The 19,435-nt window shown below is 38.0% G+C and overlaps 1 protein-coding gene across 1 annotated transcript; it reads right to left on the bottom strand.

The window, feature by feature from the left end:
* Positions 1 to 353: 353 nt before the first annotated feature.
* Positions 354 to 10,233, bottom strand: PTPN12 (protein tyrosine phosphatase, non-receptor type 12; the record flags this gene model as incomplete). The annotated part of the gene is made up of 6 exons (XM_010288243.1): positions 354 to 1,475; positions 2,058 to 2,174; positions 3,495 to 3,525; positions 4,494 to 4,582; positions 5,933 to 6,010; positions 9,266 to 10,233. Coding segments are annotated over 6 exons (1,345 nt in total), but the record flags the coding sequence as incomplete, so codon positions are not given.
* Positions 10,234 to 19,435: the final 9,202 nt, after the last annotated feature.

The following is a 19,435-nucleotide window of genomic DNA, read 5'->3' as shown; positions in this document are numbered from 1 at the left end:
CAAGTACGAGATCCATAAGCTAAGCCAGACTGCTACAAAATCATAGAACAGTTTGGGTTGGAAGGGACCTTTAAAGGCCATCTGGTCCAACCTCCTGCCATCCTTCACTCTATTTTAGCATGCTTCTGAATATAGTTTTTTCCTAAGAGTAAAAACACCCATAGTGAGATTTTGACTTTCTTTAATTTAAAGATTGTATTACAGAAAAGCCTAAGTAAGGAATCCTTATAAGGATTAACTCTTGACATAATACATTGCCAAGATACAGTGTAGCTGCAAGGGCTCTGTGTGAACCTTCATTAAGTTGCTTTCTTACATACACAGTCGCTGAACAACAAAAATTATATTTATCATTTGTAATAGAAGACAGTGGTATTTAAACAGTCCTTTTACCAGTGTGTTTTGGTTTTCCCAAATTAGAAACACACCATATTAAAACTGTAAAACTCTATTATACAGCAAGTTGATAGAGCGGAATTTCTAAAGATTGCAACTGATGAAACATTAAAATGAAAACTAAGGAGTGTTGATTATGTAGAATGATTTCTCTTTTACTGGCAGGTCAAGTATACTAGAAATGTACAAATATTTTTGATAATCTAATTCCAGATGAACTCAAAACACTGAAGTAACATACACAGGCTAAGAGAATTCAATACTGTTCCAAGGCACTTACTGAATCTCCATGACTAGATGAAAACCAGAACAAATTAGGTCTGACAATTAAACAGTATATAATATAAAAATAACCTTTTGCTTACAATTTACAAAATGTATTACAATCTTTATCTCTGCTAACCTGAAATTCTGGCTGTATGTGTCCAGCAATTTTTGTAAAAAAAACCCAGAAACTATTTTCTAAAACTTCAGGGCAAATAATTTACAAATAAGGTACACAAAAAATTTAGATCATGCAGAGATTTCTTACATCTTCTGTTAATATTTTATGATTGCAACTTTATCAAATTATATACTTACTTGCCCTGTACATATACAAAATAATGCATACATGGTAATCAAACGTTAGCAAAAAGTAGTCCATAAACACAATCTGTCAAAAGTATTACTATATTAACATATGTCTACAAGCAGCGTGTAACAGGGTTAAAAGACATTAAGGCAATAATACTTGAAGTTACAAAATAAATCATATGTAATACTTTCTCCTAAGTGTAATAAGGCAGGTAGATGGCCCCAGCAAAATGTTAAGTTGTACTACTGGAATCCACTGTTGTGAACGATGTTTAAGGTTTTGCATGGGATGTACTGTAAGAGTGTACCATTTGGTAGTTAGATCTACACTGCTCTGTGTTAGTCGCCCCCCAAAAGAAGTGGAATACTATTTTTCTAGTTCTCAGTGGCACTTGAGTTTTCCAGTATAATTTATTGATAGTGCGTCCATTGGTTCTTGGATCATGTCCATTCTGAAGGCGGCCCTCTTGGTCCTCTGGGCTTTCCACAGCGGTTACCAAAACCTAAAGAAAAAAAAACATTTAATACTTCCGTTCCCTTGGACAACGCAGTCTCACAAATGTTGGCAGCAGTCAGAAAGATCATTGTAAGACATGCTCCAGCTCTTACGAAAAAGGTTTATTCTCAGGGCTCAAAAATGACTTTATAGTATTAGGAGTTCTAAAGGCACCATGGCCACAGGAAATACAAATATGAAGAATTTCTGTATAAATATAGTTCCCTATTTAAACCCCTCTTGGAAAGTACTTCTCAGTAAATACAGTATTAAAGCCTTTGTTACAATTTCTTGATTTTTTTCCTTCTCTGTATACCAAAGCAGTTTTCTCAGGTATTATTTCTGAACATTTATTATTGTTATATATATTTTTTTTCACTCTAAAAAACAAAGTGAAGAATAACTGAATCACTCATTCTGGGAAAATCTCTTTCAGCAGCGCTGAAGAGACAAGGCAGGCTCATTTGGCTGGGTTCTGCACCTCAGCAAGCTGGAGGAAGGCAGCAGTAGCAGGTATACAAACTAGTACTGTTAAAGAATCTTCTATTTAAATTATCTAGTGATTATGTTTGGAATGAATTGTAATTACCAGTATCTGTTACTTCTGCAGGAAATTCCGAAATTTGACCTCTGGTGTCAGTGGAACCAGAAAAAGAAATCTGAGGTAAAACGTCAGTTGGTGTTTTGTTGCTTTTTTCAGGACGATCTGGAAAATACACACCCCCTTACTGTAACACTCATTTAGTCAGCGCTGTGTGAACACTGTTTTTAAGTATAGCTCAGAACACAACTTACATCAAATATTCTTTACAACAATAAAGATTTAAAAGCCAATTTCTCATTTCTGAAAAAAACAGACTTCAAAATTGTTTATGAAGCAGATGTACAATGACAGTGACACATTCCTGTTCACCAAATATGGATTATTGCTGTTTTTAAAGTTTGTATGGATATTTAAAATCCCATGTAGCACTTATTTATAGCAAAAGCTCACAGTACCACTTAATACGTCAATATAAATGCATCTGTTCATGTTCTTTCTAAAGTAAGGGTGCTTAAGAAGACACGGTAAGTAACTGTGTTGCGTTACTTGTATAATCATCCTATTAGTAAAGCTGTAATACTTCTGAAAACTAATTTATTTGAAGAAATCTACCATGTATTTAAAGTGCAGCTCCAAATGGACTGTATAAGCCCATTCAAGCAGATGCAGAAGAGACATAGCAGACATAAGCTTACAGCAGAAGCACGTCGCTGCAAAGTTAAACATCAGCTGGTAGACTACACTTCTTACCAAAGCCTTTTCAGAAGATCAAAAATTAAAGACTTTAATATGCAACATACGTACATATACATACACACACATCATCGCTGAACTTATTTCAGGTTTAGTCCTGTCTTTACGAAATTGAAGAAAATAATTCACTACCTTTTACAATTTCTATTGCAGCAACATGGGAAGGTACTAATTAAGCTGAACAAAATACTGTTTTAACATGCATTTAGATTCAGTATTTTTGGTCTTAATTTTTTTAGCATACCCAAAGCTTAACATTAATTTTTAAATTAGACTTGTAACTTGCTTCCTCAGAAACCCTTATAAGCTTTAAAAACAGCAGACCTTTTCAGAAATGCCAGTGTTTTGACAATATACTTAGATATTTTCAAAGCAAAAGCCAAGTTCGGACAAATTTTTTTCAGTAGGAAAGTAAGAGATGCACTTGCTGCAAGACTACTGTAATTTTTAGAAATTTGCCAATGAAATTAAAGTATCATGGGTTGGAAGTAGCTTTTGAAGGTATCATATGTATACCTTTATTTCATGGTTAGATCATGAAATATTTGTGAATTTCCAGTAGTTTCTAATCTTTAATAAAAATATTCCCCAAACAAAAACAATTTTTCAGTTCAAATGGTTAGGTTACTTGAACTTTCTACTCTTATGGGGTTACTGGGCAGATTTAATAAGTGGAAAAAACCATTCCTTTTCCTATTTAAAAAAAGAAAAATATTTTTGATCACTTACCAGGTAGTACAGGTGAAGTTGTTTTCAAGCCCTGTTAATGAGAAATTTTAAAAATAATTTTATAAAATGCTTCCAAAATATTAAAAGAACACCAGAAATTCAAGATGATGAAAACATCTTCAAAAAAATACAACATCTGTGGAAGTATCTACTTGCTCCTACATTTCCAACTTGCTAGAACACTGGCAAAAAAAAAATGCTACAGTAGTTAAGAACTTACTATAAGAATGTTACATAATATTTAATAAAAAGTTAGAACCGTCACATTACAAATTATTTGCACACTTTGGTAGTTTAATTGAGTCCCTGAAAATTCACATCTATCTTTTTTGTTAAATTTTTAAGTGCTGTGTAAAGGTGGCTGTAAAGTGTTTTGGGGGTGCATGAAAAAAAGGCACAAATGTAAAGAGGATTTTTCCACTTTTGAAGTTTTGCGAGCTGTTTACACTGGATGACTTTGAGCTACTACTAGCCTAATGTGAGAAGTGAAATGTGATGGGTAGAAAAGAATTTGTTTAAAACAAATATGGATATAAGGAAAAACTTTATCAGGCAGTGAAACAGGTTGCTCAAAGAGGAAATGAAGTCTCCGTCTCTGGAGGTTTTCAAGACCCAGCTGGATAAAGCCCTGAGCAGCCTGGTCTGAGTTCCTGCTTCATGCAGCAGGTTAGACTAGAGACTGCAATTCTCCTCCAGCTTGAATTAGCTTATGATTGACTAAAAGCAGACAGCAGCAGTCTGTCCATAAAAGCAGCATATTTACACTCTTAAAACCATAATTTAAGGTATATTAAGGATGACTTTTGAAGGTATTACTGAACTTAAGAAAACGATCTCGTTTTCTTAACACATCAGTTCAGCAGCTCAGGCAGAGGACAAACTGCTAGCTGTAGATGATCAACAGCTGTAACTTTTCACAAGTATGTTATTTGCTTTTTGCTGTAGCTCCCAACTGAACTAAAAATGACTGATTAGTACAGACTTGTCTCCTATACTTACTGAAGAGACTGTTTGTTCAGGGAGATGCTGATCACGCACTATGCTCCATTCAGACTGTGCAATCATAACTGGCTTCGGCAAGGGTGTGCCTAGGAAAAATTAAATCAAACTCAACATACTTGAGTTCTCTGCATGATGCAGCATTAGAACACAGCATTAGAAAAGTTCTATAAAGCAACTTTTTTTTTTTTAATTAAATGCTTGTAAAAACATCAATCTAAGTTAAGAGCTTTCAAGATAAGGGAAGACTCCACAACATAACTCAAAACACAAGACTGCAGTGTTTGCATTGTGGATGTTCATTTGCTTCATTTGGGGGTTCCTAACCAATAAAAGAATTAGCTTCTTTTTCAAATTCTTTTAAAAGTTTGTTATACCAGCTGCGCTGTAATAGTAGATCTGAAAAAGAAATAGTAAGTAAAGAAAACACACAAGTCAGGGCAGCCACACCTATCCTTTACTGACACCATGCAGAAACACAATCAAAATTGAAGTGGTTTTAGTGATTACAGTCACAAAGAAATTTTTTTGTTAAAAAAAATTGTTTTAGGAAAAAAAGTTTTGTTTTTTGTGTTCTCACCCAAAAGAAGCCAATCTATAATATCCAAAGAAAGGGTCACTTCAACTCTGAACTACCTATGCTTATGATGCTCAAGGGACATATTTACAAAACTTCAATGTTTTTATGCTGAAAATACCTGTATTAACTACTTTGGTCAAAAATTTTGGAAAGTTTCAAAAGGCGAGAGCCTCAGTAAATAACTACACCACACTAGGTTTTTTGGAAGATACCAAACATGAACCTAATTTATCACTTGATTTCAATTTTTTTTTTTTCCCCCAATTCTTCTATTACTGGCTTGATGAATGAAATATGAAGTTGTAAACACATCATTGTAGGCATCAGCTTTTCTCTTTCAGTTACCCTTTTGATACAGGCAAAGAGTAAACTATGTTAAACAAATAAACTGGGCTTGTTCACTAGATGGAGTGCGGTATAAAATTTCACCATCCTTCCTTTGCCCAGGAAAGGAGAATCAGATAAGCACTGTTCATGTGTTTTCCCATTCCCTACCTGGGAGCAGTAGGAAACTACCTAAAATAGTTGGGGAATCCCCTAACTGTATTGCATTTCCCCACTGTATCTCATTTCCATACCCTTCAGGTTGAAAACCAGCCCCACTAAAATCAATATTGAACTCTCCAATATAATTAAATATCATATAACAGCATGCTTCGTCAGAAAATGAGAAATAATGTGACTGTGTTCACGGCCTTGTGGAAGTTAAATCTCAAAATAAGCCATTGTGCATGCTAGATCTCATGCCATTTTACAATTTGCTCCAGCACTTTAGAATTAACCAAAAAGCACGGGCACTCAAATACAATACTGAAATGCATTTCACATTCCCAATTACCACAAAACATTAAAAACTCACTCTGTTCACTTGCTAGTACAAATGATTCTGGTGTTCTTTCTGGGAGTGGGGGAGAGGAATCTTCACTAGTATCAGCATCTAAATCAAATATGACATTTAGAGAAGTTAAAAAACACACTTAAGTTTTCCTCCTAGATTTTTAGAAGTTGATCTTTTGATACATGATATTATCCTAAACTTGGTATGAAATTTAAAGCAGAAGGAAAATTTGCTCTAAATGTTATAAACCATTTTGTTTTACCATACTAACAATGCTATCTTCACATTAAGAGGTTAAGAACCAGTTTGTATGTGATGGAAGAAAGAAAAGCAGAATACGTTTTCAGTCTAAATCCTTTGGAGAAAAAAAACCCTCAGCAACTCCAATCAATACTTTTTCTTCATTCTTTCAGCAACAGAATATAAGCAGAATTAACAGTCTGCACTGGAGGGGTATAATTTGTTTGAACAATCTGTAATTTGATTGCACTTCATGACATGACTATCTGCAGCCACTGCAAGTAAGAGTTAAGCTCAGCACAACACATTGGCTCCTTGAACTCCTCTGCAGATACTGGTAACTACATGCAGTTTGTGCCTACCAACCAAACCACTGATGAAGCTCCCAAACCATGGTAAGAAGCACGTTGAAAATATGTGTAAGACAGTAATTCACTGCTGATGAGCAGTGATTTTTATTTTTTCGTAAGTGGTTCTAGCCACACTTACATTTGAAGTCAATACAGCACAGCTAGATTGCACAGGTGCAAGGACATTAAGCAACGTTGCTTTTCGGGACTGCATCGTGTGACAGTAAGTTCTAGGGAAGCTCCACATTAACCATTTCTCTGAAGCCCAAAGTCTCAGTTTTGCTTCCCAAGTCCATCTTGGGGCCCACGCAGGCTGGCTCCCACGTCATCGATATTAACTAGTTAAACAGTCTACTGCAAGGTGTACTAGCCAGAAAGGTAAATGGGTGCCAGAGGAGATGGCTACTGTTGTTGCCAGTAACACATCCTGTCCCCAGTCTGTTCCCTCTCGCCTCTCAGGAACGCACTAATGCAAGCTGTTCTGGCAGCAAAAGCCCCACTCCTGCCTGCTAAGGAATGTGGAGTAGAAATTAAAGGTTTAAGACAATTCAAAGTAGCTGCTGCCGTAAGTCTCATCTGACAACTGTATTCTACACAGGATTCATAAAAAGATCAAGACGTGTTCTAACAAAGCCATGAGGCTTGCCCTGCCAGCATGCCAGCAGCAGGGACAGAACTCCATGTTTTACAAGACACAGTGTTCAATGTGAGAGACTTGTTCCATCTAGAGTTTACTACGCAGCACAAGAAAACCTTAATTTATTGAAATAGCCTCTATAAAAATCCACAAATAAAGTCACTATGGAGTATACACTAACTGAAAGGGTTTTTTTGGGGTTTTGGTTTTGTTGTTGCTGTTTTGTTTATTTTTAACCTCAGGGTACAACTATTTTTCACTTCATTTGAATTAAAAAGAGGATTTAATTATGTGGTAAGATCATGCACACCAACAGTTATGGTTACGCAACTAGGGTGCTAGTAAGTTCACAGGCAAGCTTCATTGATGATTGTACCCACGTGCCCAGTTTCAGACAGAAGAGTCCTGAACAAGTATGAAAATGAAAAAGCCACTGTAAAACATAAAGTAGGAGCACTCGTGCAAAGCCAGTGATATATTCTTGAGCCCAAGATGGATTACAAAACCTGCAACCTGAACATAAAGTGGGAAGTGTTCACGCTCATACCAAAGGGAACAGATACACCCTCAATAACAAGAGATAAACTATTAAAAGAAAAAAAATTAAGCCATTCCTGTGAAATCAGCAACATACCAGCAGCACAAAGGCTGTACTTATTTCAGGATGTTTCTCATATGCAGTTACATGAAACAAATTCTTGAGTAACATTTCTCCCATTCTTTATTGTATTTATGACATATCATTTATTTTATTTGCATGTTCTTACACCATCTACATGAAGAGATGTGTAGAGAGGTAGCAATTTTCTAACAGTGATAAACAATGATTGCCCTGGGAAAGAAGGAAAAAAGCCTGGCTAAAAGCAGTGTTGGAAAAATACTGTAGCATGTAAATCTACCAAAAAGAAATCCACAGAGGACTGCTTGGTATAAACGTTGAAGTAACTATGACAAAGGGCTTTGTCTTCTATGCAGAGCATTTTTAAAGTGTCGCAGGGTTAAAAACATACAGGTGCGTTCAAGTATTGTTTCGTGCATATACATAATATCACAAAATCTATAGAAAGAGATTGTTTTTAAAGCTGCAAAATAGTTCACGTTTCTGAATCTATGACTTACGGTGAAAACTTAGCTCACAAAGCAAGTATTTTCAGTTCAGCTGGTTCTGTATCTTGCATCATACACTGAGACCCGTATCACCTCAGTAAGTCTCGTAGCCTGCAGACGCCCGAGGCAAGGCCACCACTGTAAGGAGCTCCTAGCACAAAAGTCTGATCTAAATACAGAAGCTCATGTTCTCCTTTCAGCCCCACAGCCTTACTATGCACTTTGTTGAGCTTTGCACAGGCAGCTACCAAGGCCTAATTTGTTCTTCCCAGCTACTATGTCCTCCATCTAAGTGTGCCAGCCAGATTGAAATCTGAATCTGCACGTTTTAGGACACTTTTGCTTTCGACAAATAATGGAACTTTTTGCTGAAGCAGTCTTGCAAACTTTCCTTGCTCAAAAAATTCCAAAAAGCAGTAGAAGATTAAAAGCAACTGAATAATTTTCAAAGCACTACTAAAGCAGAACTTGGATTTTTAGATGAATAGCAATATTGCTTTGTCTTCCATGGCCACGTACAGCAGAAGAGGAAAATAGGGCTAAATATTTACAATGCTATTAAAAGGCAGCAGCCAAATCATGAACAACTTCAAAGACTGATACACTGAAAGAGTTTACAACTACACTTTTCGGACCAGCACATCAACCAGTAAGCATGAAGCCTGTTTAAAATATTTCGACTACCTAAAAATGCCATTATTATAGACACTTCCATGAAATCAGACGCGGAATAAAAAACACGCCAACCAATAACACAGACATCTGCAATTAAGAATTCATTCATACCTCACAGTAAAGCTTTTGAAACAGCTTATAAGGGTCTGTAGTACCTCGTAGCAGACATAGCTCACACGCAAACTGAGAACTGGGAGGAAAAAAGTTGTGCCCTTTCTGAAGTTGCCATACTGCACTGCTTAAATTTACATTTAGAAAATTGCACTGTAAAGAAATTCATGTTGTCCAACTCTATAGATGCAACCAGGTTAAAGAGTAGCACTTCTGAACCACAATAAAACCTACCTTTGCCATCTTCAGAACATGTTACAGTTGTTAAGTCTTGCCTAGCAATAGACATTGGCAATACTTTTCTGGCAGAAATGTTTTCAGTGTTAGTGGCAGCAGAAACTGTGGCACTTGCGGTTGAAACATTAGATGCGCTTTTGCTCATGGCTTCGTCAAAGTTCATCTCATCTGTGTCAGAATCATCTGAATGAAGAGGATTAGTAAAACAGAGGGGTGCTCGAACAGAAATAGTAGTATGATCATTATTATCACTGGAAGGATGTTCAACTGTCGTGTTTGATACCAGAGAGAGAGTTTTAACACCATGACAGAAGATGTCTGAAGACACGTCTTCAGACACTGACGTACGCAGTGCATTTTCAGGCCCATGAAGTGACCACGTGGCGTGTCCCTTTTCTGTCAGAGGCAGACGATCTGGTCTTGGTGGAATATCACAAGCCTGCTGACTCTGCAGACTTCCTGGTGAAGGTATTATTAAGGCTGTGTTAGACTGTGGCACGCTGCATTCCATACATGAGTTTTGAGAAGCATCTACAAATGAATCCCCTGAAATCTGTTCCTGTGGCTTAAAGCTCTTATCAGTTACACAGGATGACACAGGCTTAATTTTAATTGCATGTCCCCTGTTCAACAGGGAGTTCCCATCAAAGCTTCGTGGTCCCTCCTGAAGAGGTACCTTCTTGATCTCAAAACTTAAGTTTCGCTCCAGCCTTTTCTCTGCACGTTCACTGGGTTCATTCTTCCCTGAATGTTCTGTTGACTTATTATAATTCTCGTTGAGGTCTGTTGAATGCTCTGATGAAACCATGTGCAAAACTGGCTTTGGATGGTATCTGTCATTGTCCTGCCACACAGTAGTGACTGTTGGATAAGCTGATGGGGGAGATGGTGTTAGGATTGGTGGTACTGGCTGAGGCTCCGGAGGCTGCAAAATTTCTTCTTTAGCATCTCCTTCTACAAGGCAGCTGCAAAAAAACCCAAAACACAGTTGTGTAAGTTCTCTGTATTTTGACAAAATTTTAGATATCTATTCATCTATCTCTGCAGCAGTAATGCTTTCATACCAATATTGAACTCCAAGCAGCACTTCTACTGCATACAGACAATGGTTATAAAATATGACTAATGGGGTAGGCAAGAACTAAGTCACCACACTCAAAATGTCTTCCAGAATATCAGACACATGCATTCAGGCCACAACTAATCCTCACTGATAGTTCAAAGATTGCTCACATCCTTTCCCAGCAATATTTTTTCAGATTCTCTAAGGCCCTCTTGTGGCAGGATTTCAGTTCTTCCTTGCTTTTTTCTTCCCTAAGTGTCTCAGAGTAACTTGACATAGGCAATTCAATTTTCAGTAAAGTCAAGAAAAATTTCTTCTAAAAAAAAAAAAATTTAAAAGTCTGCTTAATACCAAATATCTTCCTTTATTTTTATTTTTCTGCACATGTCCAGGAGGATTTTGTTTTTATATTTGTGTATTTAATAGTTTTTCCATAGTTGTAACGCTAATGATGCAGATCAAATTTAGCTGATATAAGGTGCACACTGTATAAAAACTATTCACAGCAGAATATATGATCCAAGTAACAGTGCACATCAGCAAGCTCACAGCACTTACTATTACAGTTCATCTTAAGCTATTTAAAAAGAGAAGCTCTTCAAGTATATGGTCAATTTACTTTCAGATTAGATGCAGAATATTTGACTTCAAACATTTGGTACAAGTCACTAAGGTCTTGCCTGCAAATAAGGAATTAGGCATTTTCATTCAGAGCCTTTAAAAGTATTTCATTATGTAAGGCTAGTAACAAATGTGTGACAAGAACAGAAAAACGATGAAATAGTTTAATGGAAAAATACTTTCAATCCAAGCAGATAAATCAAAGCACAGTGGACTACAGTTTGCAAAGGAGTGTGATTTGGCCACACGCTTGAGCTGCAAAACCAGACCATTTTATGTACAAAGCTCAGATCACATCCTGCTGTTGGCACAGACGTCCTTCATGGGGAAGTAATAAACCCTTTATACCAGCCAGCACATAATGTCCAAGACACTGATATTTAGAAGACAGATGCTCCAATCCCCCCATGTTGAGGGAACAGACGGTTCCCAGGGTCACAGCGTCTTTACTGAGTCGTTCAGGTGGTCCCAGCACTGGAATAACCTTGAACAAGCAGGAGTCAGCCAAATCCTCATACACCTTTAGTTTTTGGGGATAATCTGTGTCAGAGGCACCATCAATGACCCAAACCCAGCTCTGCAGTAGACTTGGAACCTTCCCTTGGAGATAAGGTTACAGCAGGACATTCTCTTCCGTTGAAAATTAAGTCACTGGTAGACCTTGGATTGTACCTTCCTTTCACGATCCAACATCCTGAAGAACCGAGTCTATTCAGAGGAGTATTGACAGTACTCTTGTGAAACAGACTTTTATTTGCAAATAAATTCGAGGCTGCACACCAAAAGCCAGAAAACAGAGGCTTCCAAAAAAGCAAAAACTCTTACTACCTTGTGACAGCATTCTCCTGCCGCATTTGTCTAAAACCTGGGAGATCACAGCATATCTGGCAGGTTTGGAAGAATGTGTACCAGTATTAACTCTCATGTTGCAAGGACCAGCAGGATGATATGCAGATTATATTCTCCAGGCCCTGTGCTTTCAGGCTATTTAAATGAAACTTCCATGATAGCAGTAGTAGGTAATCATATATTAATAACTCAGATTAAAAATGAGAATATATTTGCAATTTACAGACTTGACAGATTCTGTGAAGGAAAAAGAAATCTCATAATGAGCTATCAGCTACATAACGAAGCCACACCTTCAGAGCTTGTAGGTGAAGTCTGGCATCCAAATACAGGTTGCCATTCAACTTGGAACAGTTAGAAAGCATCCAACTCTACCACTATCCATCTTGTTCCTACAAACCTTTCACAGAGGAAGCCTAGTCTGAAGCCAGGAGTCTAAACACAGGCCTAATAAATTTCAGCAACTGCAGGGGAGCTCCAGGAAATCTCAGATGGGTTATCACAGTCAGACACACATGTAATATGATCAGAAATAAGAGGCATGTCTTTCACATCCTTTGTAATCAGACAATTACCTAGACAGAGAAAGGCTGTCACTACTGACAAAACATTAACACTGTTAAAAAACCAAAAGACAAGACCAAAGAAAAGGCTTGCTCTTAATACCATATCCTGCTGACTATAAAGCATCCATCAGTGGGCAAGGGAAGAGCTACATTATGTCGTCTGCCTGGACTTCTGTAAGGCCTTTGACACAGTCTCCCACAACATCCTTCTCTCTAAATTGGAGACATATGAATTTGGTGGGTGGACTGTTCGGTGGATGAGGAATTGGTTGGATGGTTGCATCCAGAGGGTAGTGGTCAACGGTTCAATGTCCAGATGGAGACTGGTGATGAGCGGCATCCCTCAGGGGTCCGTTACTGGGACCAGGACTGTTTAATATCTTCATCAGTGACAGACAGTGGGATCGAGTGCACCCTCAGCAAATTTGCAGACGACAGCAAGCTGAGTGCTGCAGTTGGCACGCCTGAGGGACGGGATGCCATCCAGAGGGACCTGGACAAGCTTGAGGAACAGGCCTGTGTGAACCTTGTAAGGTTCAACAAGGCCAAGTGCAGCGTCTTGCACCTGGTTGGGGCAACTCCCACTACCAGTACAGGCCGGGGAACAAAGGTATTGAGAGCAGTCCTGCCAAGAAAGGCTTGTGGGTATTGGTGGATGAAAAGCTGGACAGGAGCTGGCATGGCCCAGAAGGTCAGCCATATCCTGGGCTGCATCAAAAGCAGCATGGCCAGCAGGTCGAGGGAGGGGATTCTGTCCCTCTACTCCACTCTGCTGAGACCCCACCTAGAGCCCTGCATCCAGCTCTGGAGCCCTCAGCACAGGAAAGACATGGACCTGTTGGAGCAGGTCCAGAGGAGGCCACAAAACTATCAGAGGGATGGAACAGCTCTGCTGGGAGGACAGGCTGCGAGAGTTGGGGTTGTTCAGCCTGGAGAAGAGAAGGCTCCAGGGAGACCTTATGGCAGCCTTCCAGTACTTAAAGGGGGCACATAAGGATGGGGACAGACTTTTTAGCAGGGCCTGTTGCGACAGGACAAGGGGCAATGGTTTTGAACTAAAAGAGGGTAGATTTCGTCTAGATCTAAGGAATAAGTGTTTCACCATGATGTTGGGATCACCCTGCAAGGGCTCGACCTTAAGGAGAAGGAGCTGTGGCATTGAGAACCTGGTAAACAGCTGGACATCTGCACGGCTCACCCTTGAGGAGAAGCAGCTGTGGTAAACAACTAAGAGGAAGCAAAGGAGCACGAGGACACACAGAGGCGACCAATCCTGCCTCTGTGAGAGTCGCGTGGACTTAAAGCAATAGCCAACTGGGTAGCACTTTTAGGCGTGTGAACAGGCTGTATTTGTATAAAAAGCAAGCTTTACTAACAATAAAGGTCTTTGGCCTGAATCCCTGACAGAGTCCGTGCCTTATTATTCCACACCATGAGGGTAGTGAAATACTGGCCAGGTTGCTCAGAGAGGTGGTAGATGCCCATCCCTGCAAACAGTCAAAGTCAGGTTGGACGGGGCTCTGACCAGCCTGATCGAGTTGAAGATGTCCCTGCTCATTGCAGGAGGCTGAACTAGATGGTCTTTAAAGGTCCCTTATAACCCAAACCAGTCTATGATGCTGTGATAAAACATTAAAACTTTAAAATAGACATTCTGAAATTTGGTAAATCAATCACTTCACTTTGAAGACTGACAAAGGCTAGCATTGGTCTCCTGCACTTGTTGATTAAGGCATTTGGCTTTCCAAGGCAAGTCTCCATCTTCCTTTTCTTGCCCCTATTAAAGTCTGAAAAAGCCTTTTTACTTGAAAGAATATGGGCTCGTAACATAGCTCTAGGGCCAAAGAATCTTCTACCTTCTCAGCCAACATTTAGAAAGTATTAATTAAAAACAAGTAGAAAGGGTTATAAGAAAAATGCAGAGTATCAAGTTATACTCCGTATGCCTTCAGTATTGTATTATCCAGCAATCCATGGTCAGCATCTCATACTGCTCACATATGCCAGCCTATCTTTGTCAGACAGCAAGAGAGGAAGGAAGAATGATTCAGAAGTCTTTCAGAAGTCTTAATCATATTTTCAAAAAGGTTACTGGAGAGTGTAGCGGACAAATAAAGAACCCCGACAGCTACAAAATTTAATTGCTACCTCTTCCCCAAGGGCATTATTTAAGTGAAGCACAAAAAAGCATTAAGTATCAAACACAGTTTCCACTACACTGGAATAAAGCCAACAGCAGGCTTGCTTTTTAAGAGTTATAGGGCTAGAGACCACACAATTGCACAAGAATTCCTGAGTGTCTATTCACGACTGAAAGGCATCAGACAGGCTCTCATTACTTGTCTGCATGTTGTATCACAAATAAAATTGAAGTAATAGTATTATCTCCCCTAGTTGGAAACAAGGCCTTAAATGGACTTAGCCAGTGCAAAGCCTTGAGACTATCATGACCTATGTAGAAGAAATTTTAAAAAAATAAAATAAAATAGGGGACTGCCTCACAATTGAATCTTCTATGGAACTGAAAGCATACCTGTCTTGGGACAAACTACAGCATGAGTTTCATCCTTGTGATTTCATTAGTACCAAGCCACAGCAGTATGGGATGAAGAACTAAAATCCTTATACAAGGGATTCCAAACTGAAGAAATTGTTTGGATTTTCAGCTTATGAAAATCCCTACCCACTGAAGTACTGCAAGCTCCCCAACCTCTAAATTATCTTTAAAAGTTACTATATCTTTGTACCTGGAAGACCCCAGATCCCCTTGCAGTTCTCCCAGGTGCTCCCTTCCATTCCCTGCCTGTCTGACTCCTGCCACAAAGGGCTGGGTCTCAAATTCTTTCTCTTCCTCCCCTCCCTGCATCTATATATTGCTATTTGGCTTTATATGAAGATAGGAGGAATACAAAGCACATCAAAATAATTTATTCAAAAGTAATTTGGGAACTCTTGTGCCTCTAGATGTTCTTGAAAAAACAAACAAGCTTGAGAATAAGTTGTTTGCTTAAATTCGTAAAGATAACCCTGGTTGGTGGGGTGAGGAGGGGAAGCAAGTCTTACTCCAATTTAATACACAGTAAGAAGGACAGGAGAATTCCCCTCTTGGATTTCTCTATATTCCAGGGAAAGAAAGAGAAGGAGTTCACTTGCAGAAATGTTTACGTGCCCCCTTTACCAGCAGTGTTGCTCATCAGTAATCTCCAGGAAATCCTCCTACTGAAAACGAGGTTTTTCCCTTATTGACCTCATTTTCCTGACCCAGAATTATACATGCAATCAGCAAAAGTAATTTCTTATCTGGTACAGACATACCATTAAGCATTACAATTAGCTTAAGAAGCAAATTAGCATTAAACTAGATATAACAAGATTATAGGCCCATAATACCAGTGAAAATTCACGAAGTTCTTCACTGATAACTAATAAAATCACTCTCCTATTTGATTTACTAGTAAACAGCACCCCACATGTATGCAAACAGCCCCCTTAGAGGTATTCAGAGAACTGATGATACAGGAAATACTGCACAAGTCAGCAACCCAGAAGTTGTTTAATGATCTTCCATGTACACAGCTAAACAGAGCTATTAAAATGTTCCCCATTGTATCTGAAGTTAAATTTCATTCCTTAACTCTTAAATGAGACCTTACAGTGATCAAATCAGAAATTCTTTATTAAAATCATTCTTTGCCTTATTAATATTGAAGAATATCCATCATCAGAAAATAAGATGCTGAAATAGCATTCTGTTGTAATTTTTTTTAAAAGGACATAGATGCCACCCGGGATTTCCTGATTTTCCTTGAATATGTAACAGTTTTTCCATTTTACTGACATCATAGAATTATTATTTCACACGTTCTGCACTGCAAATAATGTTTTTGTTTCTTTTTACAAAGCAGAAGTAGTAGGATATGTATAATTTAAGAGGTCCTTGGCAGCAGCTTTTTCTAAAACTCTTGCCAGAAAATCTTGGGCATTTTGGGCTGCTGCATAATGCTTTCTTTGGGCACTTCCTTCAACAGCTGTGCTCTATAGACACTTCTCCCCACAGAGCCAGAAAATTATCTGAAGATGAACTACTAATATCACAAACAATGGGAAACAGTATAGTAAAACCAGCTTGATTTAAATTACCAGGAAACTAATAGAAAGCTCATGAGAGAGGATATTGAGACAGGAAAGAGTCAGTGAACCAAAAATGCCAGACCACTTGAGAAAGAGATGTAAGCTTTCCTGTATTAGACCTTTAAATTAACCCTGCATTGCTTTTATATATTGCAAAAGCAAGCATTTCTCGAGGATATTTGTAAAAATCACTGTGCAATAAAAAATAGAAAGTGTTCTCATAACTCAGCCTTGACAGTGTCTCTTCGTATAAAACTGCTACTGATTATCATGTAATTCCACTACCTCAGCACTTCCTCATACATAATTGTATAAGGAATTTCTGTAGGTTATCAAGGCAGCTTTTTCATATGCTTTTATTGCCACACAACCTGAGCAGTTGACACAGTGCCTTAGTGACAAAGGTCTCAGTTAATGGCTTCCCAGCTGTGAGGTAAACCATGCATTAGGTAATAATAGTTTTTTGAAATTATTTGTATTAATAAAAATTAATTAAAACTTGTCAAACGTACAATAATTTGTCAAAAAAAGGCCTCCCACAACTTTCCACCAAAAATGTACACATAGGGAAAAATAAACAACCACAAAATGAAGTGATGGCAACACTATTTTTGCTTTTTCTGCAATATATTCTAAATTTTTAGAATGTTTTAAAATCTAAGCCATTCTAGCCTTAATGGAAGAGAGCTATATTATTAAAACAGGGCAGTATGGGTTCAGATTTAAATGGAACTTGGCCAGTGTTCAAAAGAGAAAAAAACCCCACACTTAAGTAATCCATGGTTATTCTACACAGCATACTGTAGGGTTTTATTTTCCAATAAAAGAGAGTGATGCCAAGGCCATGGAATGCAGCTGTTATGATCAACCAAAAATAGATACCAAGCTCTACATCCTCCCTCATAATTAAAATAGGAAAATTAAACTCAACATAAGCAGGCTGAAGCTAGAAAAGCACATTATTCTACTTAAGCATTAAATCACTGCCATCCACATGAAAGAAAAGCTGCAGTTCAGTGAAGCTGCTACAAAGTATGCTACAGATACTTTATAAAAATGTATAAGGGCTGAATAAAAATAACCAACTGGTGAATTCTTCCGGTAAAATTCAGTTACACAAGGCTTTTTGGTTTTTTTATTCTGACATATAAATCAAACTGATAACTAAGAAGGAACACCAATCAATGTTTTTTATCTTAGCTTTGCAGAAGATGCAGTTCTGCAGGGCTTGAAGTGAAACAGAATTTCACATAACCATTGAGATGTATTGTAACATCATGAGATTGAAGTCCAAGCATAATTGGAAGAAAAGTGAAACTGCTACAGTATTTCACCTTCTCCTTCAGACAGTAGCACATAGCTCTTCATTACACTGCATACAAAAAAGTTGTTACCTCATCTTTTCTGAGTTTATGTCTCAGTTTCTCTATTTCTTTCAGGTTGTATTTGAACTTGAAAATAAAGAATTTTCTGTAATCAAGCCTGATTAAAATAAACAACCTTTTTTTTTCAAATACTTTAGAATGAGCTACTGAACACACAAATATTTCAAGGACTATTCCTTAAAGGTATAAAGATGCTCCTTCTGAATTCTGAAGTTCCAATCATTGTTTCCAGATTTGAAGTAAAAGCTCCAATTGTACACTTATGTAAAATCATATACAGTCCAAAATTGTAAATTTAGAACTTTGGTTCTTCACTCTTATATCCAACAATAAAGTCAAAACATACTTATGCCCTCTTCCTGTCTTAACCCAAAAATAGTTGAACACATCTAGCAAAGAACGTTTTACACCCCCCAAGTCCACCAAAGAAATTTAACACAGATATAAGTTCAAGGTGACTTTCACAAGAAGTGATCATAAACTGCAAAGCCAAACAATTTATAGGATAAGGTGCTGATGTATGCACTCATGAGTTATTCTTGTTAACCTTTGTAATAATCAAGGAGTATTTTTTATGTTGACATGAAATGCAGATAGACATTAAGCTGAATGGCTACATTCCCATATTGTACAGCAAATATGAATTACATTAGAGCATTACAAGGCAATAAAAGGTTGGAAGGCAACACAATTCCAGAACCTCTGCAAACAAGTACAGCTAGATGCTTCATGGTGAGTTAATAAAAGTAAACAAAATTCCAATTTAATATTGACTTAATATCAATAGCCTAAAGATACTTGTAACTTCCAAGAACAGACGGATATAAAAGAAGCCTAGAAAAATACAATTAGAAGTTATACTTTGTAGCACTCCTTCCCCAAGACATCCCCAGGCCAACGCAAGTACTAAAAAGGATTAATTATCCCTCTCTGAGTAAGCTTCCTGTCTTACATGGCCAAGGTCTTCAGTGGCATCTCATCCTTACTTAGTACAGACATGAGAATTAACTTGATACTTAACTATACTTTAAAACGAAGAGATCTACAAATTTAAAGGTAATACAGAGATGACCTGTCCTACAATCCTGTCAAAAACAAGAGAAGAGACAGGTGAGAAAGCCACCTTTATAGGAAAAATTCTACAATGCACCGATGTGGTCAGCCATATCTCCTCCACTGTAGAGGAGATATCACCATCTCATCCAGCAAACAGCCTCAGGGCTGTCAGAAAACAACTATCAGGAATCATAGGTATTACTATCTAAGCAAACATAGCCTGGTCTGATAGCAATATGGAAGACAAGCCCCTGAGGTCAAGAGATGTAAACCAATTTTCCTCCTGCTCAGTCAGGATCATCTCAGGCAAGTTCACCTGAAACCAAGCTGGCACACAGTACTGGTCAGTATTAGTCCCTGCAGCCCTTTTTGTTTTAGGGGAAAAAGCAACTGTTAAACCTTCCTTAAAAAAAAAAACAACCTGCAAGTTGCTTTAATAATTACACATTCTAGAGCCAACTACAACACAGAATATCACAGAATCACTAGGTTGGAA

The sequence above is a fragment of the Phaethon lepturus genome, unplaced genomic scaffold, assembly GCF_000687285.1.
Source record: "Phaethon lepturus isolate BGI_N335 unplaced genomic scaffold, ASM68728v1 scaffold23535, whole genome shotgun sequence".
NCBI classification, from domain to species: domain Eukaryota; kingdom Metazoa; phylum Chordata; class Aves; order Phaethontiformes; family Phaethontidae; genus Phaethon; species Phaethon lepturus.
The sequence above is the reverse complement of the archived record's forward strand: the minus strand, read 5'-3'. Positions and strand labels throughout refer to the sequence as shown.